This window comes from Centrocercus urophasianus, unplaced genomic scaffold (genome assembly GCF_019232065.1).
Source record: "Centrocercus urophasianus isolate 14NV4802_14NV808 unplaced genomic scaffold, USGS_Curo_1.0 seq_34, whole genome shotgun sequence".
Lineage (NCBI taxonomy): Eukaryota > Metazoa > Chordata > Aves > Galliformes > Phasianidae > Centrocercus > Centrocercus urophasianus.
In genome coordinates, this window is record NW_024884911.1 from 5,853,889 (window position 1) to 5,870,571 (window position 16,683).

The 16,683-nt window shown below is 48.4% G+C and overlaps 1 protein-coding gene across 2 annotated transcripts in view; it reads left to right on the plus strand.

Annotated features, from left to right (window-relative positions):
• The window catches only part of COL5A1 (collagen type V alpha 1 chain), a 127,583-nt gene that overhangs the window by 49,053 nt on the left and 61,847 nt on the right, over window positions 1–16,683 (plus strand). For both annotated transcript variants that reach the window (XM_042830738.1, XM_042830739.1), the window contains exons 5-11: window positions 4,422–4,553; window positions 6,459–6,605; window positions 6,740–6,988; window positions 10,882–11,028; window positions 11,304–11,360; window positions 14,369–14,410; window positions 14,695–14,757. In XM_042830738.1, the coding sequence (XP_042686672.1) occupies window positions 4,422–4,553; window positions 6,459–6,605; window positions 6,740–6,988; window positions 10,882–11,028; window positions 11,304–11,360; window positions 14,369–14,410; window positions 14,695–14,757 (837 nt within the window). The remainder of the gene's footprint in view (window positions 1–4,421; window positions 4,554–6,458; window positions 6,606–6,739; window positions 6,989–10,881; window positions 11,029–11,303; window positions 11,361–14,368; window positions 14,411–14,694; window positions 14,758–16,683) is intronic.

Genomic DNA, 16,683 nt, shown 5'->3' on the forward strand with positions numbered 1-16,683 from the left:
AGTGGGGTGTTGTTGACATTGGGAGGCCGTTAGAACTGAGGCTAATGGAGAAAAATAGTATCTGCTTGGAAGTCAACATTGTATGAATATCTCCCACTCTATTAACAACGTGGGTCCTTGACTGCTGTTTGGGTATTGGCAGAGTGATGGCTTCTTCAGTGGAGCTCTCCAGAATTAGCAAAGCCATCTGGCTTTTGCTCTCTTCTGAGAAACTTTCCTGCCCTCCTCTTTCGCTAAGGAGCTGTTGCTAAGCAGCTTGTAATTTATATTGCGATGCTACACTGCAGCCTGTCATAACAGACACTGTGTTGTGTGCAAGTACACAAGAAATGCAACCTCCTTGCTCTGAAAGTCCCTGTTTGTAAGAACCAGCCAGGAGAGGATGCGGTGAGGAAGGGAAACCATCGTCAGTCCTTAAGCAGGGCTTTTGCTTGAAGCCGTGGGTTTTTTGGGGGTTTTGTTTTTTCTTTTTTTTTTCTTGGAGAGGCATCTGTCCCCTTTTCTGTGTGAGATTATTTTTACTGAACAGGGCTCAGAAGAAGCTTCCATCTGAGTGCCAAAAGTCAGGAGGGATCCATTCTTGCAGTGACCTGAGCACAGGAGGGGAAATAGCAGAGGTCTCACAGCAGAACTACCTGTCTGCTCCTGCTGCCCCCCTCGCACAGGGCGAGGAAGCAAACATCCGTGTTGCCTTTATCCCAACCACCAAGTGTTTGCAGCTGACTCACACAGCTACGTGTGAGCCCTTCCCTTCTTTATTTTTGATTCTCTTTTGAGGCAGCTCTCCAACTACTGGCTTCCAGTTTTGTACTGCAATGTGTTCGGAAGTCCAAAGGATGCCCGGCTGGTCCAGCGAGAGCGGTCTGGGATGCAGGTCATGGTGTGACCCCATTGCTGCTATTTGGCTTCTCTTCTGCAGAGCTGTGTTTAAGGGATGGATGCTTGGGCGATGCTGATACGCCGCGTCCTCAGCAGTGAGCCTTCATCCCTGGGCAAGTGCTGATGACAGCTTCTATCAAGCGGAACATCTGGGGCTGGCAGGCAGACTCTGAGACAGGGATTAGGTTTGTTGGAAGCTTGCTGGTGGCTGAGATCTCAATGCTTTCATCGCAGAGCCATGCTGAACTTCTGTCACTCTTAATGCGGCTGGCTGGGTCTGTGTTTGTGAAACCAGTGAGTTTGTCATAGTAAAACTCTGCAACATCCTGATTGCTTCTAATAATTAAGACTTTTTTGTTGTAATATCACAGCCACATACGGGTCGTGGTGGCCATCTGAGTTGGATGTGGGAGTTTAAAAAGGCTCAGCGAGCAGTAATTATTCTTAAAGATGCTCGCTGTCACTGAGGTGCCTGTGGCAACGCACTAAAACAACAGCCCAAGTAATTATTGCAACAGTCCAAGTAATCATTAGTGCATTGCAGTGGGAGCCCTGAAGAAGCCCAGTACTTCTGGAGCTGCTGCCAATGCCAGATGAAGTCACCGTGCTTCTCCTCGCCAGCTGTTTGTTTTGTTGAGCCACAGCAATTTCTCCAAGTTACTGAAGTTGATGTCATTGGAAGCGATGTGACATTTTTGCACACGTATAGAATAAGTGTTAAAAAATGCTCCTGAAGAGCTTTTCCAGTCTTGTCTGGGAGCTGGCTGGGGAGCTGAGTTCAACTGCCTTGATGGAACTTAATCCATAAAGCAAATGAGTCATCGGGCACCAATGGCTTTACCATAAATGTCAAACAATTTCTTACTGGTTGTGACAGTTAGCACTTACATCTGTTTGGTGGAGGAAAGAAAAAAAAAGAGAAAAAAAAAAAAAGAGCCTCACAATTCAGAATCATTTTCATCAGCGTGCTGTGCTGCCTCTTCCCCTTTGCAGGAAGTTGTAGGAATAAAGGTCAATGTTTGATTTATTTTCCTTTAGAAACACTGGCTCTTCAGGCAGATGAAATATTGGTTCTTTTCAGAGGAAAAGAAAGAATCTATTTATCTGTGCAGTGCGTGCCCAAGAGAGGCAGGAGTTGGGCTGCAGCATTGGAAGGGCTTCTTGAGAGCCCTCTGTGCTACCCAGGTGTCTGTGATTCCCCCACTACCCACGTGGGGCTTGAGGTTGGATTCTCTGTGGCTTGGATACCCCTTTATTTGAAGCTTGGTCTTCAAAATCTCCCCTCCTTGGCTGGTAAATTCTTTAAGCCACCAAAGGAGAGTGTTCCCCCTCTTGCAAAGGCCTCGTGGAAAATCCATGGCTGTTGCATGGATGCGGAAAGGGGGGAGGTTAGCTTTAACTTTATGGCATCTTCATTATCTCTGCTCGTGCTGAAAAAAGCAGATGCTGAAGTAAGGAGAGAGGGCTGGCTGTTGTGTGTAACCACAGCAGGGAGCGAGAACTCGTGCAGAGGAGCAGAGCTGGGGTTGGGGACAGCTCTCTCTGGGTGATATTTATTAGCAGCAACACTGGAGAGGACACACAAGCAGCAAACCTCCCTGTGTGGCTTGCTCTAGTTAAGGTCACCTTTCTAAATCAAAGAAATGGGGCTCTTGACAGCGGAGCTTTGTGCATCTTCCATGAAGTTCAGATAGTGGGGCTTTTATTAGGGCCTCAATTAGTCCCTGTTATTGTATTGTATTGAGGGATGAGGTCAGTTGACTGGGAATTTTGCTAACAAGGTTTCGCTCCTGTCTGCTTTTTACGAATGTTAACACGGGGTGCCCACCAGAGCTGTGCACTTGCTGTTAATGAAACAAAGATGAACAGTCCAGCAGCCCTCAAAGCTCTCCTCCTTCCTCTGCCCCTGAGCTGCTTGACCCACGTCAGTGCACTTGAGCTCAGATGCTCCCTGGGGCTTTCATTCCTCCAAAATCTGCTGCATCGCTTTTCCTTCTGGTTTTGCACGCTGCTGCCGGAACACGAGAAGGATGAGCTTTGTTGGACAGGATGATTGATTGGGTTTGAAAAGGAAATGGGAAAATAGGAGGTATGGTGAGTGATGCTCGTGGAGCACTGTGAGTTTGACAGGAACTCTCTGAGGCAACTCGTGCTTTGCTGTTGCACACTTCGTGTGCTGGAGTTATTCAGGTGCATGCTGACTTTCTTAAGCTCTCAGCCCAGAGGTGGCAGGAAGCTTCACTTGTTTTCCTCACTGGGCCACTGTCATCCCCCAGCACCTTGTGCTGAGTTTGGGCTTTCTCCAGAGCTTGAGTCCAGAGTTTCTGGGACTTGCAGTGATGTCCTTCCATGTTTTGCAATGCCTTGCTCAAGAAGATGCTCAGCTCCCATTCTGCTGCTGGAAGCAGAGTGTGGTTGAGACGAGATTTTGTCTCGCATGTAGTTCAGGAGATGCTGTCAGCAGAGGCTAAGAGTGAATTCAGCTACAGCAAATTCTCTCCTGTGTAACCTTTTGCACCGTGTTTAGCCAGCGTGCCTTTCTTTGCTTTATCTCTTCCTCAAGAAAAAACAACTTTAATTCTGGTCTCTGATAGGATACAGACTATCAGCTCTCCTTGAGGTGTAAATCCCACCTTATCAGGAAAAAAAGCTTTCAGCCTTCCTTCCCTGCCTCTCGGAGACAAAGACCAAGCCTGCTGTAGTGACTGTTTTATTTCAACTTCTTCCAGCAGCACCGGACACTCCTCATAACCTCGTGCAAAATGGGAAGCTTTAAGCACCTTGCTGAGAAGGGCATCAGTGTCTTCACGTGGCTGTCATGGGGGCAGAGGTAGCTGGGCTCCTGTGATCTGATATAGCAGCTGGGAGATTATTCCCAGCAGGAGCTCCAAGCGAGTTGTCATGGTCAGGCTTGGCATCCTGCAGTGATGGGAAGCCTGGGAGCTGCCCTTGGCATTGGGATGATGTGGTGCAGGTAATCCCATGGCCCAGCAGGCAGCACTGCAGGTGATGGAGAGCTGGATACGGGGCGCATTCTGTGAGGCAATAATTTGGCTTTATTTAGTTAATTTGCTTTCCTATCTTTTCCAAAGCTGCAACCCATTTTCGGTTCATTTTCTGAAGGTTATTCACAAAGAGCAGTAGGCTTAAAGCAGGGTTGAATTTTAGGGCAGTGTGGATGTTCAGAGAGCTCCATGTGCCGTTGGAGGGCGGTCATGGCTGCAGTGCGTGCGTGGAGTTGAGCCTGACCTCCTGTTTCAAAAATATCCTTTGGTTTTCCATGGGGCTCCGAGACGTTCTGGCCAGGCTCTCCTCTGAGCTTCTGGTTCCTATTATGTGCCCAAGTAGTTGTGCTGTAATGCTCCTTTTTTTTTCCCTCCCCCGACGCCTTCACAGTATTTTTCTATCATTAAAGAAGACTTTTTTTCCCCTAACTAAACCATCAGCTGCAAAAATCCAACCAGTAAAATCTTTCCTTATGCTGCGAGTAAACTGCTTTTGGTGCTATCATTAAACCTTGACTTTGGCTTCCCTCCCTGCAGGGTGACATCCAGCAGTTGCTGATCGTGGCCGACCCCCGGGCAGCCCATGACTACTGTGAGCACTACAGCCCCGACTGTGACACCGCCGTCCCCGACTCTCCACAGTCCCAGGACCCCAACCAGGATGAATACGTGAGTAGGAGCTCATGGCTGCAGGTGGGGATGCCCTGGAGGCAGTGACATGGGGCTCTGTGCTGTGGTTGCAAAGCTTAGCATGCTTGTTTCAATCTGAAGGGACCTTTAAAGGCCATGTGTTCACAATCCTTGCAGTGAACAGGGACACCCAAGCCCTGCTTGGGTGCTCAGAGCCCCTCCAATCTGACCTTGTGTGTCTGCAGGGATGGGGCACCACTGCCTCTCTGTGCAACCTGTACCAGTTCTGCACTGCCCATATAGGCAAAAACTTCCTCCTCCTATCCAGTCTTTCTCCTGTCCCACTTTGCTGTAAATCCTTTATAATGCAGTGGCTGAAGCAGAGGTTGTTCTTAGGATCCTGCAGTCCTGGTCTCCTACCCACAGGGCTTTCCCTTCTCATCTGTGCTCTTCCAGTGAATGCAGTGCAGGTTTGCTCAAAGCTCAGAACCTTGCAGAGGACAGATCCTGAGCCGATGGAAGCACTGACCTTCCCAGGCAGGCCAAACCCCATCCAAAATGTGCACCTGTTTCTAAAATCCAATTTTAGCTCTTAAACTTGAAACCAGATTAAGTCCTTTTTTTTACTGGTACTCCTTTGAAACGACAGGTGTCAAAGTCAGGAGGAGGAGGAATTTTTTTTGCCTGTACGTTTGCCATTTGAATTTCCTTTTGGCAGAAATGGTCCCAGCTGATCTGTAATGATTTCTCCCGTATGAGCTGCTGGGCTGCACAAGGCAGCTTTTCCTACAGTCAGAGCTTATTTTCTTTAGAAAAAGTAAAGGAAAAAAAATAATAATAAATGGGGTGCCTCCGAATTTCTGCTGCTCAATCGGAAACGTCTGAGTGGGGCTGATTTCCAGAAGACCATCATCTGAATTTGACACGTTTAGAAGAGGTCTCAAGCTCAGCTCACAGCAATTAAAGCGTCTGGCACCCTCAGGCACTTCTCAGTGCCTTGGCTGCTGTTTCTGCCCGGTTTGCAGGAGTGCAGTGCCCTCTGCTTTACTCTCAGCTTCTCCCCACTGATCTGCAGTGCCGTTGCTGTGTTCTGGCTCATGCACCACGGGCTTTGTGTTAAGGAGCTGCTTTGGGGAGCAGAGTGCAGCTTGCAGCAGTGCGGCCCATGGAAGCTGTAACCGTGCTGCCAGCGCTGCTGGAGGATAGACTCTGGTGTGATCAAAGTACATGGTAGTGGGAAAAGAAAGCTCTTCTTCTGGAGCCAGCAGTGCAACAAGGGCTGGCTTGTCTCTGGGCTGTGTTGCTCTGTGTAAGAATAACTCATCCATGCGACTGCTGCCAGCCGGAGTGATGGGCTGGCAAAGAGATTGGCCGTGCCCGGCTGTAACCAAACGTTTGGTTTGTGTTTCATTCTGAAGAATGACTGACGCCTTGTGGAAAACTCTGAAAATATCTGGGTTTTGAAGCCCTCCTCTCTGCGGGTCACGGGCAGGTAGGAAATCACAGGCATGCTATTAGGAGAGAAAAGAGCAGCCTGGCTTCTTGGCGTGGTGGTGTGATGCACGTAGCCCTCTGCAGATCTGAGACCTGACCCAGGAAGGCTCACCAATTATGTGTTAAAAACAACACAACTGTTTTTCTGTTTTGTAGGGTAGCTGAGGGTGACCAAATTCCTGCTGTGAGTAGCTCTGCTCTCTTTGCTAAGGCAGAAATTGCCCCTGGGCTGAGAGATTAGCGGGACCTGAAAGCACAAAGAGCAGCCCACACTCAAGCTCCTGGTGTTGCAGAAGCTGAAGTACGAGAGGAAGGGAAACTGCCATGGTCACTCCATAGCAGAAATGTAGTGCTGCATGGACCACTGGCATGAAGGCAACCTACAGAGGGCTGCTGGGCATCCACTGGGTGCCACCAGCTGATGTTCTGCTGCTTGTATTCTCTCTGCAGTACACCGATGGGGAGGGAGAAGGGGACACCTACTACTACGAGTACCCCTACTATGAAGATGTTGACGAAGCTGTAAAGCCTGAAGCACCCACCACCAAACCTGCACCCCCAGGAGTGGCTGCTGGAGAGAGACCCGAAACCAAGCAGGTACCCACGTGAGGTCCTGGTTGATAAATGGAGCTATGAACTGGGGAGTGGAGGGCGATGCAGAACATCTGTTTTGTTCCACCTGTTGTGGTGGTTTTCATATATGCTAGTTTGATTTTTATTTTCCACACCAGGACTATCCTTCCCCCACGCCATCCCCTGAAGCAGGGGACCCCAGCAGGCAGACCAAAGGATCTGCACCCGTGGACGACCCCCTGGTGGATGAGTACAACTATGAAACCATCAACGAGGAGTACTTCACACCTCTGCCCTATGAAGACATCAACTACAACGAGGAAGTAGACCCCCAGGGAGGGCTCACTGAAAATGCCGTGGAAGCGGAGCTCCCCACGAGTACCGTCATCACCTACAATGAGACTGATGTAATTTAATGAATCCTTTTCCTTTCATTTGATTATATATATATTTTATCTCTATTATTTCTTAGCCCTGAGCAAAGGAGATGCGATGATCCATACGATAAACCTGCAGGTGGCTCGGGCAGCTCTGTGAGAGGAAGTGTCAGGGTGTGGGATATTTTCATTTCGTCATTCTTACTGAATGGCACTTCCACATTTTTCAGATTGAAACATAAAAAAAAAACCAACCAAACGACTTCAACACTGGGACAAACCCTCACATTTGAGTTATTCCATTTGCCCACAGAGGCCCTCTGTCTTGTTGCAGATCTACTGACAGTGGAATCAGCCCAGATTCCACAGCTGATACTCTTTGGAGCGGTTGCGTTTTCGGTTCCCCACATTTAATGTCACTATGTCACACTTGAGACTGCTCTGCCCTTAAGGCTTGCCCAGTTTTTTGTTTTTGTTGGTCTCATCCTCTGATGAGACTGAAATGAGCTGTCATGCAGCTGTGTCGCATAGCTCGCCAGGCAAGGAAATAACTTTCTAGTTGATGAGGCAACTTTGTCGTTACCCAGGAGCATCAGCATGGGGAGCTGATGGTAGGATGAGGTTTCCTGGGGTGGGATTTGGCAGTGCTCTGTGGTTCTTCCTTGAGCAGAGTAGAAGTGAGCGATGGGACCGTGAAACTCAAGGCTTGCTGGGAGATGTCAGAGAGTGGCAAAAAAAGAAAGCAGAAGCTGGCCAAGATAATTGGAGCTGGGCCTGAAAGCGTGAATTAAAAGATGTCAGGGAAAGTGTCCAAGGAAGAGCTGAAGAGTGAGGGGTGTTGAGCCCAGACGGATGGGATGGAGCTGTTGGGAGAAGGCTGAGTGGAGTGGAGAGATGCTCAGGGGGAAAGAAAAGCACTCCAGCAGATGGATGGACCGAGCGCCAGCCTGAGGGAACCAAAGGATGGGAAATGTTTCTGTTTCCTGACGTTGATCCAGAAATTTTTGGCCAAATTTGTGCTTTCTAACAGGGAGGGATTAAAGATTGGATAGGGTGATCTTAAAAAATAAAAATAAAATAAAAAAAAATTTGGAAGCAGAAATAAGAGGCTTAAGGGCCTCTTTAAATTGTTAGGAAAATCAAATAGAAAAGGAGCAAAGCTCAGGCAGGGAAATACTGGGCAAAGCTTTCCTGTGTGAAAACTCAGCCTGCTCTCCCAAAGCATCACAGGGCATCCTGAGGCTGCCCACCTCCAGCAGCTCAGAGGTGCATGTAAATGGGAAAGGCCGTGGCACTGCTTGAGGGTGGGAGTCTGCTCCATTTCATCCACTGAATCCTGCAGTGATGAGCAGAGAGGGGACACGAGTCTGCATAGGTTCCCCTGCACTGAGGGCTGATGCAGTGTGACAGAGCCCCAGAAGGTGCACGTAGCCAAGGGGATGAGGGTTTGCACCGCAGGGTGGGAGCTGGGAGCCCCACCTGCAGCCATGAGCTCCTGGTGAAGCTGAATGCTTTCATCCAGCAGCAGAGCAGTCTGAGCAGTGTGGATGTGAGGATGTCACTGCTGAGTTCACCTGTCTGGATTTTGGGCAGACTGTAATTCCTGTGGTTGGAATTCTAAGAGATTTGAAGATACAGGAGACTGGGGGAGAGGTTTTGGAGGCAGGCTTAGGCTGTTTACTTTCCTGGGCTCGAGTTTGCTTACAGCTAATGACTCTGTGATAAATGTCAGCGGAGCAATGCTGAGATTTAGTAGGCAGCAATACTCCTGTGAACATGAGGAGCTGGGGACAGATATATTCTGTTCATCGCCTGCTATTCATCAAGCAGTTTGCTTTGCTTGTCCGGATGCACACACACAAAGCTGCGTCGCTTTCTTGAAAAGGAAGGCTAAAAGATGATTTAAATGAGGTTGTTATCAGCCATGGAGCATAGCAGTACTTTGCACAATGATTTTTTTGACCTCCTCTTTTCTTTTTGCACTGTGTTCTGAATTCAGGCTGCTTTTGTTCTTTCTCTTTCCGAAGCACCTGAAGATCTCAGCACAGAGAGCTTTCCTTCTGCTCTGCCCGCTAATCCAGGATATTATCTTCTTCCAAGCAAATTGATTTGGGGATATCAAAACATCAAAAGAGGCATTTCTGATGTTCGTGTCGCGAAATGCAATTTGAGGAAGTTTGCTGTGTTCTCTCTAAAAGCTTTGTAGGGAGATGAACAAGCTTGAAGGTTTCAAAGTGCAAACGCAGATAAAAAGAGTTTTAACAGGATAGCAGAGGTGTGACAGCACCTGATCCGTTCGCACGGTGCAGAGGAAAACTAATGCAAAGCTTTCCCAGCTTTCTAATCAGGAACCATCATCAAGTGGTTTAGAAAGGAGTAGTTTAGAATCATTTTTTATTTCATGTTTTATCATAGAGTCAAAAAATGGATCTGGGAGCAACTTGGATCTGTTAGCTGTGTGCTGCCAAATATTTGTTTCAGAAACACAGAAGGACTACATCTGAGATGTCAGTGTCTGGTTACGTGCCTGCCACCCACTTCTGGCCTTATCCAGACTTTGGGTTAAGAATCATTCCTAGAAGATTTCTTGTGAAATATTGGCAAAGAAATTTACTTCTGAGGCTCTCTGCTCCATACCTTGAATGTTGCTGTAGTCAGACATAACCATTTCCCAAATGGCCACGGCATAGCAAGGGAACGGGGAGAGATGAGGGTTGTTGGGAACTGCTTTGTAGCAGAGCTGTGGAATTCAGTGATGCTCTTTTGGATTTTGCCTCTGTCCCCACGTTTTCAATGCTCTGGTTCGGGAAAATATGAGATGGGATGACTTGTCACGAGTTCTCCTTGCTGATTAAATGATGAAAGTGGGCAGAAGTAGGAAGCGCACTGCCTTCTAATGAGGCTTCTTTAAATCCTCCTGCATGCAGATACAGATGCTCGTGCTCATGGATTCTGAGCAGTTCTGGCACAGAAACAAGGTCTGCAAATGATGGTGGCATTTAAGTGATTTTGAATTCATAGCAGTGAAGAGATAATCTCTCTGGGAAGCACTGGAAGTAATTCAATTTATGGACCATTTTGTTCATTAACAAGAAGGGAAGGAAACAAAATGATTATCAGAACATTTCCTTCCTTATAGTGCTCCTCCAACTGAAGGAGAGAAGTGGCTGCAGAGAGGGCAGGGAGGTGGACATAAGGAAGGAAACTGTGAGACGTGTCTGGTGTCTCTGTACTGCAGCATCTGTTGCTGTGAAGATGCAGAAAGGATTTTAGCTGTTAATGCATCAGATTTGTAAAATCTGCCCCTGCTTTTTGGAAAAGCAGGGTGGACTTGGATCGCAGACAAAACCAACAGGAGGGCTTTGTATAAACAAACTGGGATTTTTCCACATTTCCTCCTGTAATTAGCTTCTCACAACGGCGCGTTGCATTTTTTGACTGGGATGGTGAGAACGGGATGGGGTTCGGTTTATTTATTCATTTACTTGGTGCTTGTTAATCTGATGTCTTCAATATTCAGGCTGTGGAAGGCGAGCAGGAAAATTCAGTTCCACGTTTCTCAAAGCCTCTGGAGTCTGTGGGGATGTCCCAGCACAAACCCCTGCTTTGTGCTGCGTTGTTTGCCTCGCTCAGACCATTGCGCTTTCACTGTTATTTTATGCTTGGGGGGAGGGTTGGTGCTGCTGGGGAAGGCCAGAATTGTGTGAAGATCCTTCCATTCTTCTTGCCTTCCTTTGGGGAAGACTCTTGGAGGTCACCGGAGACCTTAAAACTTCAGAATTAAACTTTCTTGTGTTTTCTATTGACAACCATTAGCATGAGGCTGCTTCCCCTCCCCAAACCCCATGGTCCCCTCCTGGGCTTTCAGCATTGCACATCCTGCAGAGATTTGCAGCCTGATGCATTGCTGCTCTCACTTCCAGGCTGCTCAAGGAGGAGACGACCTGGATAAAGACTTCACTGAGGAAACGATAAAAGAATATGATGGGAATTACTACTATTATGACAGAACAGTGTCTCCTGACATTGGGCCTGGGATGCCTGCCAATCAGGACACCATCTACGAAGGGGTGAGGGAGTTTTTTTTTCCATCAATTGCATGCTTCAGAAACTATTTTCTTCCTCCACAGCTCAAGACAAGCAATGCAAAAGGTGGGGATCCCATCCCACTTGGGTTCATCCACCCAAGAGGCAATGTTTGCCATGCCATCAACGTCTCCTTGCTCCATTTGTGCTGTGCAGAGATATCGTGACATTGCCTCCTGTTCCTGCTCAAGACCGTTGGTTCAGGTGATGCTCTCTCTGACTGCTTGTCTTTGTTCTGTTCCATTCTGTTCTGCTGCAGATTGGAGGCCCACGGGGTGAGAAGGGGCAGAAGGGTGAGCCTGCCATAATTGAGCCGGTAAGGACAACTTCTCTGCGTTCTCTATGGTGTGGTGCTCCTGGTAATACAGCTGAGAAGAAAATTTCCCATTACTTGGTCCATTTTAATATAAAATACCGTAATTATTTCTTTCTAAGACAATTCACAGAGCAGCTTAAATTAGGAAGGAAGTGCTCAATTTCCCATGACATCTCATTTGCTATAGCGCAACCCCAGACCTTCCAAAATGGAAGCGCCTGGCAGAGGAGAGGCCATTCTCCATCTCTATAGGGATTTTGGAGGTCCCACAACGCTACTCCTGCAGCCTGGGGCCAGACCACACTCTGACCCAAAACCTCTGTTTGGGGATGGCTTTAATGGTGCAGCCAAAGTCTCTGTGCAAATAAAGGGTTCTCAGAGCACAGATTGCTCCATTGCCTGCTCCCAGGTCCCAGCAGCTTCCAGAAAAGCCCTGTGTTGTCCCAGGGGGAACATCAGTGCTTTCCTTCTTTGCAGTTCCCCTCTGACCCATTCCTGTTTTGCTTTCTAAGGAATGGTTATAAACTATGCAATCTACACAAAAGGTGGGTGCCCAGCAAAGCATCCCATAGGTGCAGATAGAGCCGGGGCTCCCCAGTGCTGCTCACATGCCCTCAGCAGGACCAAGGGGTTGCTGGCACATGTCTGTGTCCCTATTGAGGTGCTGGGGTGCTCCTGGGGCTGGGAGCAGGGCTTGACATTGCTGTACTCACCTCGCCAGCCACATTTCCAAAGGGCCAAGCTGCACACCAGCAGCTCAGTTAGCCCAGTTTCTCTTGGCAGAGAGCCCAAGCAGTGCCCAGCGAAGCAGTTGTACTTCCCATTACCCACAGTCTATTCTTTTCTCTTCCAATTCTTCCTCCATTTCCTTCTCAAGGAGACATTGCCGATGCTGGCAGAGTGAGGAGCTGGGGGCAGCAGCTGGGCTTCACAGGCCTCCATCACTGCCTTATGAAAGCATTTCTGACCCTTCCCTTCTGGGTCCTGCTCTCACTCTGCAAACAAAGGCAAGGACCGAATGCTTTGCTGAACCATGCAGCAACATGGAGAAGGCAGCTTCAGCAGCCCACCCTGGGCCGGAACTAATCTGAAACGTTACAAAATAGTGGTTAAGTTTAATCATCCTGAAAGAATTTGGCTGCCTTTGCTATTTCAAAACACTGGAGCACGTATAGCTTTTGCCAGAGAGTAAACAAGACCAAATGCCGCCGTGTTCCTATCCGTTCAGTTCCTCTTTAACAGAGAGAAATTCACTTCTGCTGCGTTCTTTATCTGGTTTTTGATCGGAGCTGCAGCAGAGGGGTGAAAAGAAAAACCGAAGGCGGGTTCTGCTGAATTCTCTCATCTTTGCCTTCGAGCTGCCTGTCTTTCAATCCTTGCTCTGTGCTGACACTCGCTGGAAGCAGCAGGGCAGCACAGGCTGCTCGGGGTTGTGGTCGGGATGCTGGGACCCCCGTGGTCCGGCTGTGGGGGTAACAGGCTGCCTTTCCCTGCTTTGGGCCAGAGTCAGGTGCTCAAACCTTCGGAGAGGGTTTGATCAGCTTTTGCACAGCTCCTCTCTGCGCTGTGGCCAGTTTTTGTGCTTTTTCTGCAGTGTTAGCCTCACTTGTGGGTAGCCATGGGGTGTTGAGGGGAGTGACATCCCTTCTTCCCCTGGATGGCCCCAAACATGTGCTCTGCTTGCCGCCCCCAAGGCAGTCCCCTATGGTGGCATGCCCCCACAGCCTCCCATATCCCCACTGCTGATGAGCGGTCATGTAAACAGCAGTGATCTCTCGCCGAGGAGAATCTCCAGATGTCCCTAAAGCTGGAGCTCAACATAAACCAACTGATAAATATGGGAAGATGCCAAGGATGTTTGCATCGTGAATGGGCTAATTAACCCAGGCTGTGCATAGGAGCATCCTGCAGCCGGCCGTGGGAAGCAGAGCTCAGCCCCGTGCATGCTCAGGCCATAGTAACCCTGGTGGCATCCCCAGAAAGTTCTGGGAGGGACTGATGTGAGCTTGGGGCTCTCTGCATCAGCCTGGAGACACTGTTAGCACAGGGGAGGGGAAGGGTTGGTGTTGGGTTCTGTATTGGGGGCTGCAACACACCAGTGTGCCATCGTTTGTCTCAATGGGGATGGGCTCTGTGGTCCCTGTATGGGGAGGTGTTTGCTGAATAGTTCTGGGATTTTCTATGGAAAAGGAGATAGGTCCTTGTGGGTGTCATTGCTGGGGGATCAGGATCACCTGCCCCATCCTGGTAGCCCTCAACAGCAAGGAGCTGATATTTAGTGTGGGTTGAAAGAGTATTGTGTAGAGATTACATCTAATTCCCAGCCAGAGGAGAGCAATGCTGCCATGGTTGGTAGTGAAATTACTTCTAGAAAGCGTTTGCCTGCTTGAATGGGAGATTTCTCTGTGGCCTCTTACATAGCCATGAAGGGGAAGAACGACCAAATAAATAAGTGAACAGAAACAGCTCAATTCCACTGAGTATGGGCTAGACCTGATTTAAAGTTAGGACAAAATATTTAGATGAAAAGGAATGGAATAACATAATTCTGCTGTTTTGCCTGCACAGTCATTTCCTGGGTACGCAGAGTAAATCACAGTGTGCAGCCTGCTAGGAAAGTAATTTCAAAAAAAGACAAAAACCCTTGCAGTTTGCTTATTAACTTTCTATTGTTTTTTTTCTCCAAGATGCTGGGTCTCAGAGACTGCTGCTTCCCAAAAAGGAGCTCTTTTCCCCGTCTCCATAGCTGAGTTTTGCCCTTTAGTGAGGCGAGGAAGGCAGTGAGCAGGAAGGCAGCCCCAAGCTGGGGTGAGGGGCTGTTTCTCCATGCCCTGCATCATCCAAATAAATGATATTTGGCTTTGATGATGTCACTGAGGGAGTGTGGAAGCTAGCAGCAAGGCCTGGGCTATTTAAGGATGAAGAAAGCATTGGGTTTTCAGCCCTGAAGCTGGGTTGGCTTTGAGGATGTGCCTTGCTAATCGCTGTTATTCCTTTCTCCTGTTTAGGGTATGCTTGTGGAAGGCCCCCCTGGTCCCGAAGGCCCTGCAGTAAGTGGCATTGGGGTTACACCTTGCAGCTTGGTGGAGCTGGATGCATGCATTGCGGGGGGCTGATGCCTGCACAGGGCTCAGCACACAGCTGGTCCCAGGCTCTATTGCTTCCACATGCCGTGTGTGTGTGCGTATAAATGCTTTGGGGTTGATTTTTCTGGAGTCAAAATAAACAGAAAGCCCTATTTCTTTTCCTCCTCTTTGCATGAATGTTACAAATAATAACACATTTCCATTCAGTGGCTTTTTTTTTTTTTTTCTCCCTGTCTTTTCTATGCTAGGGCCTTCCAGGACCTCCAGGACCAACTGGACCTGTGGGCTTAATGGGAGATCCTGGGGAGAGAGTGAGTATCCCTGTTCTTCTCCTGTTTGGCTGATGCTTTTCATCAGTTTGTGTGTTCAGAAGGGGACAGCACTGGAGTCCTGCATGCTGCTGGTTGCACAAGGCATTTGATAGCAATCCCCTCTGAATCTTTGGTTTTAATGCCTCAAAATCTTCAAAGTCCTTTCCAACCCAAGCCTTCAATGATTCTATGATGATACTGTGATGAGATCAGGCAAAGAGATTGCCAGTCCTGAAGGGTGCTTGTACTGTGGTGAAGGCAACCTTTGCATCCAGGGACAAACAGCTGGGGACCACAACTTTGGGTCTTCACTACAGCAGTGGGTTGGGCTTGCTTGCGTCCCAGCACAACCCCTGGGGTCACTCCACCATCCTTGCTGTGTTCCTTCCACCTTTTTTGTGTCCCAGACTGCCCCTGTTGGGAGAACTGCTCTGTGCAGCATCTCACCTTTGCACTGGATGGGTTTTTGAACTGAACCAGCAAGCACTATAGAGTGACTGATGTGATTTAGCAATGCTGTGCCTGAGCACTTGTGCATTTGCTTTTGATGTAGCTTCAGCTTGGTTTTGGAGGAGCACCAGAACATCCCCCTTGGTGCAGCCAACCTCTTGTATAGATAAATTCATTGATTTCAGCAAGTTTGCAAATGGAGCTTGATATCTGTTTCGATACCTTGATGCATTTTTACGTTGAGTGCAGTCACGTATGCCTTCAGAATAGCTGCTAGGACATTGCTGTTCTATTTGGGTCATGTCTCCTGCCCAGGACGCTGTGTGCATGATCTTCTCTTTGGGAGGTTTTATGTTTTCTCCCATCAGCAGTGAATGAGACATGTTTTGACTTGGAACAGCGCAGATTTCTGTAGAGAGTGGCTAAAAGAGAAAGTGAGGCGTGTTGGGAAAGCCTGGATTATCTTCACACTGAGAAAAACCAGCTCTAGGGTGGCTGGGCAGCAGCACTGAGATGAGCATCCAGGGCAGCATTGGGCTCGGGGGCTGCTGGGAGCAATTTTAGTGGGCATCAGAAATTCACCTAAAAGTAAAAGCTGCCCTAAGGACAGGGCTGTTGGTGGGCTGAGGCATCCAGCAGTCCTGTTGGCCAAAAGGGCAAAAGCAACCCTGCAGATGGGGGTCTGAAGGTAATCTGGGACCTTTATTTCCAGTATTTCTGTGGGAAAGCACAGCAGCTCTCAGTTCCCAGTGTGATGGTCAGGGCTTGAGCATGTTTTCCTGGCACCGTGGCATCTGCTGCTTTAGCAGCTGCTTTCGGGATAAGGAATTGTGTCCCATTTGTCCCTGCAACCTGGTTGGGAAAGGATGGGGAGACCCAGACCCACTATATCTGCATGGCTTCCCGTTCCTCTGACAGATTCCCTTGGATTTTGTTGAGTTCTGTCCATGCAGAGTGGGAAGGTCTGCACAGACAACGGATGTTGTGTTGTTCTGATGTGTCTTAGCACAGCTAATTGCTGCAGCTCTCTATTAAGGATTCGTGTTGAGGCATTGTTGTTTATCTCTTCTTTTCACTTAATTTTCGATTAATTGCATAACCTAAGACCCGGAATGAACAAGAGAGAATTTGCTCCATTACAGAGAATCAGAACAAGATTTCTACATGACAAAGGAGCTCAGTGCAGACTCATTTTTAATGTTTATGTGATCCTGGAGGCTTGCTGTGGCCTCCTCTGAAGTCAATGTCAAATGTGCATCAAACCTTTGGATTTTATTGCTTCTTGCACCAGCCATGTCCCCCATCCTGGAAGTGGCTGATCACCTTTCCACTCCAGGATGGGATGCATCGCAGTATGTGAACACCAATTGGACAGAACACTGAAGTATTTCTCCCTTAGTCCTTCACATCTGGGCTCTCTGCACTGAGCAGGGGCTGAGCCACCGTGCCACAGAAGCCTTTTTGTGGACTGGTTAT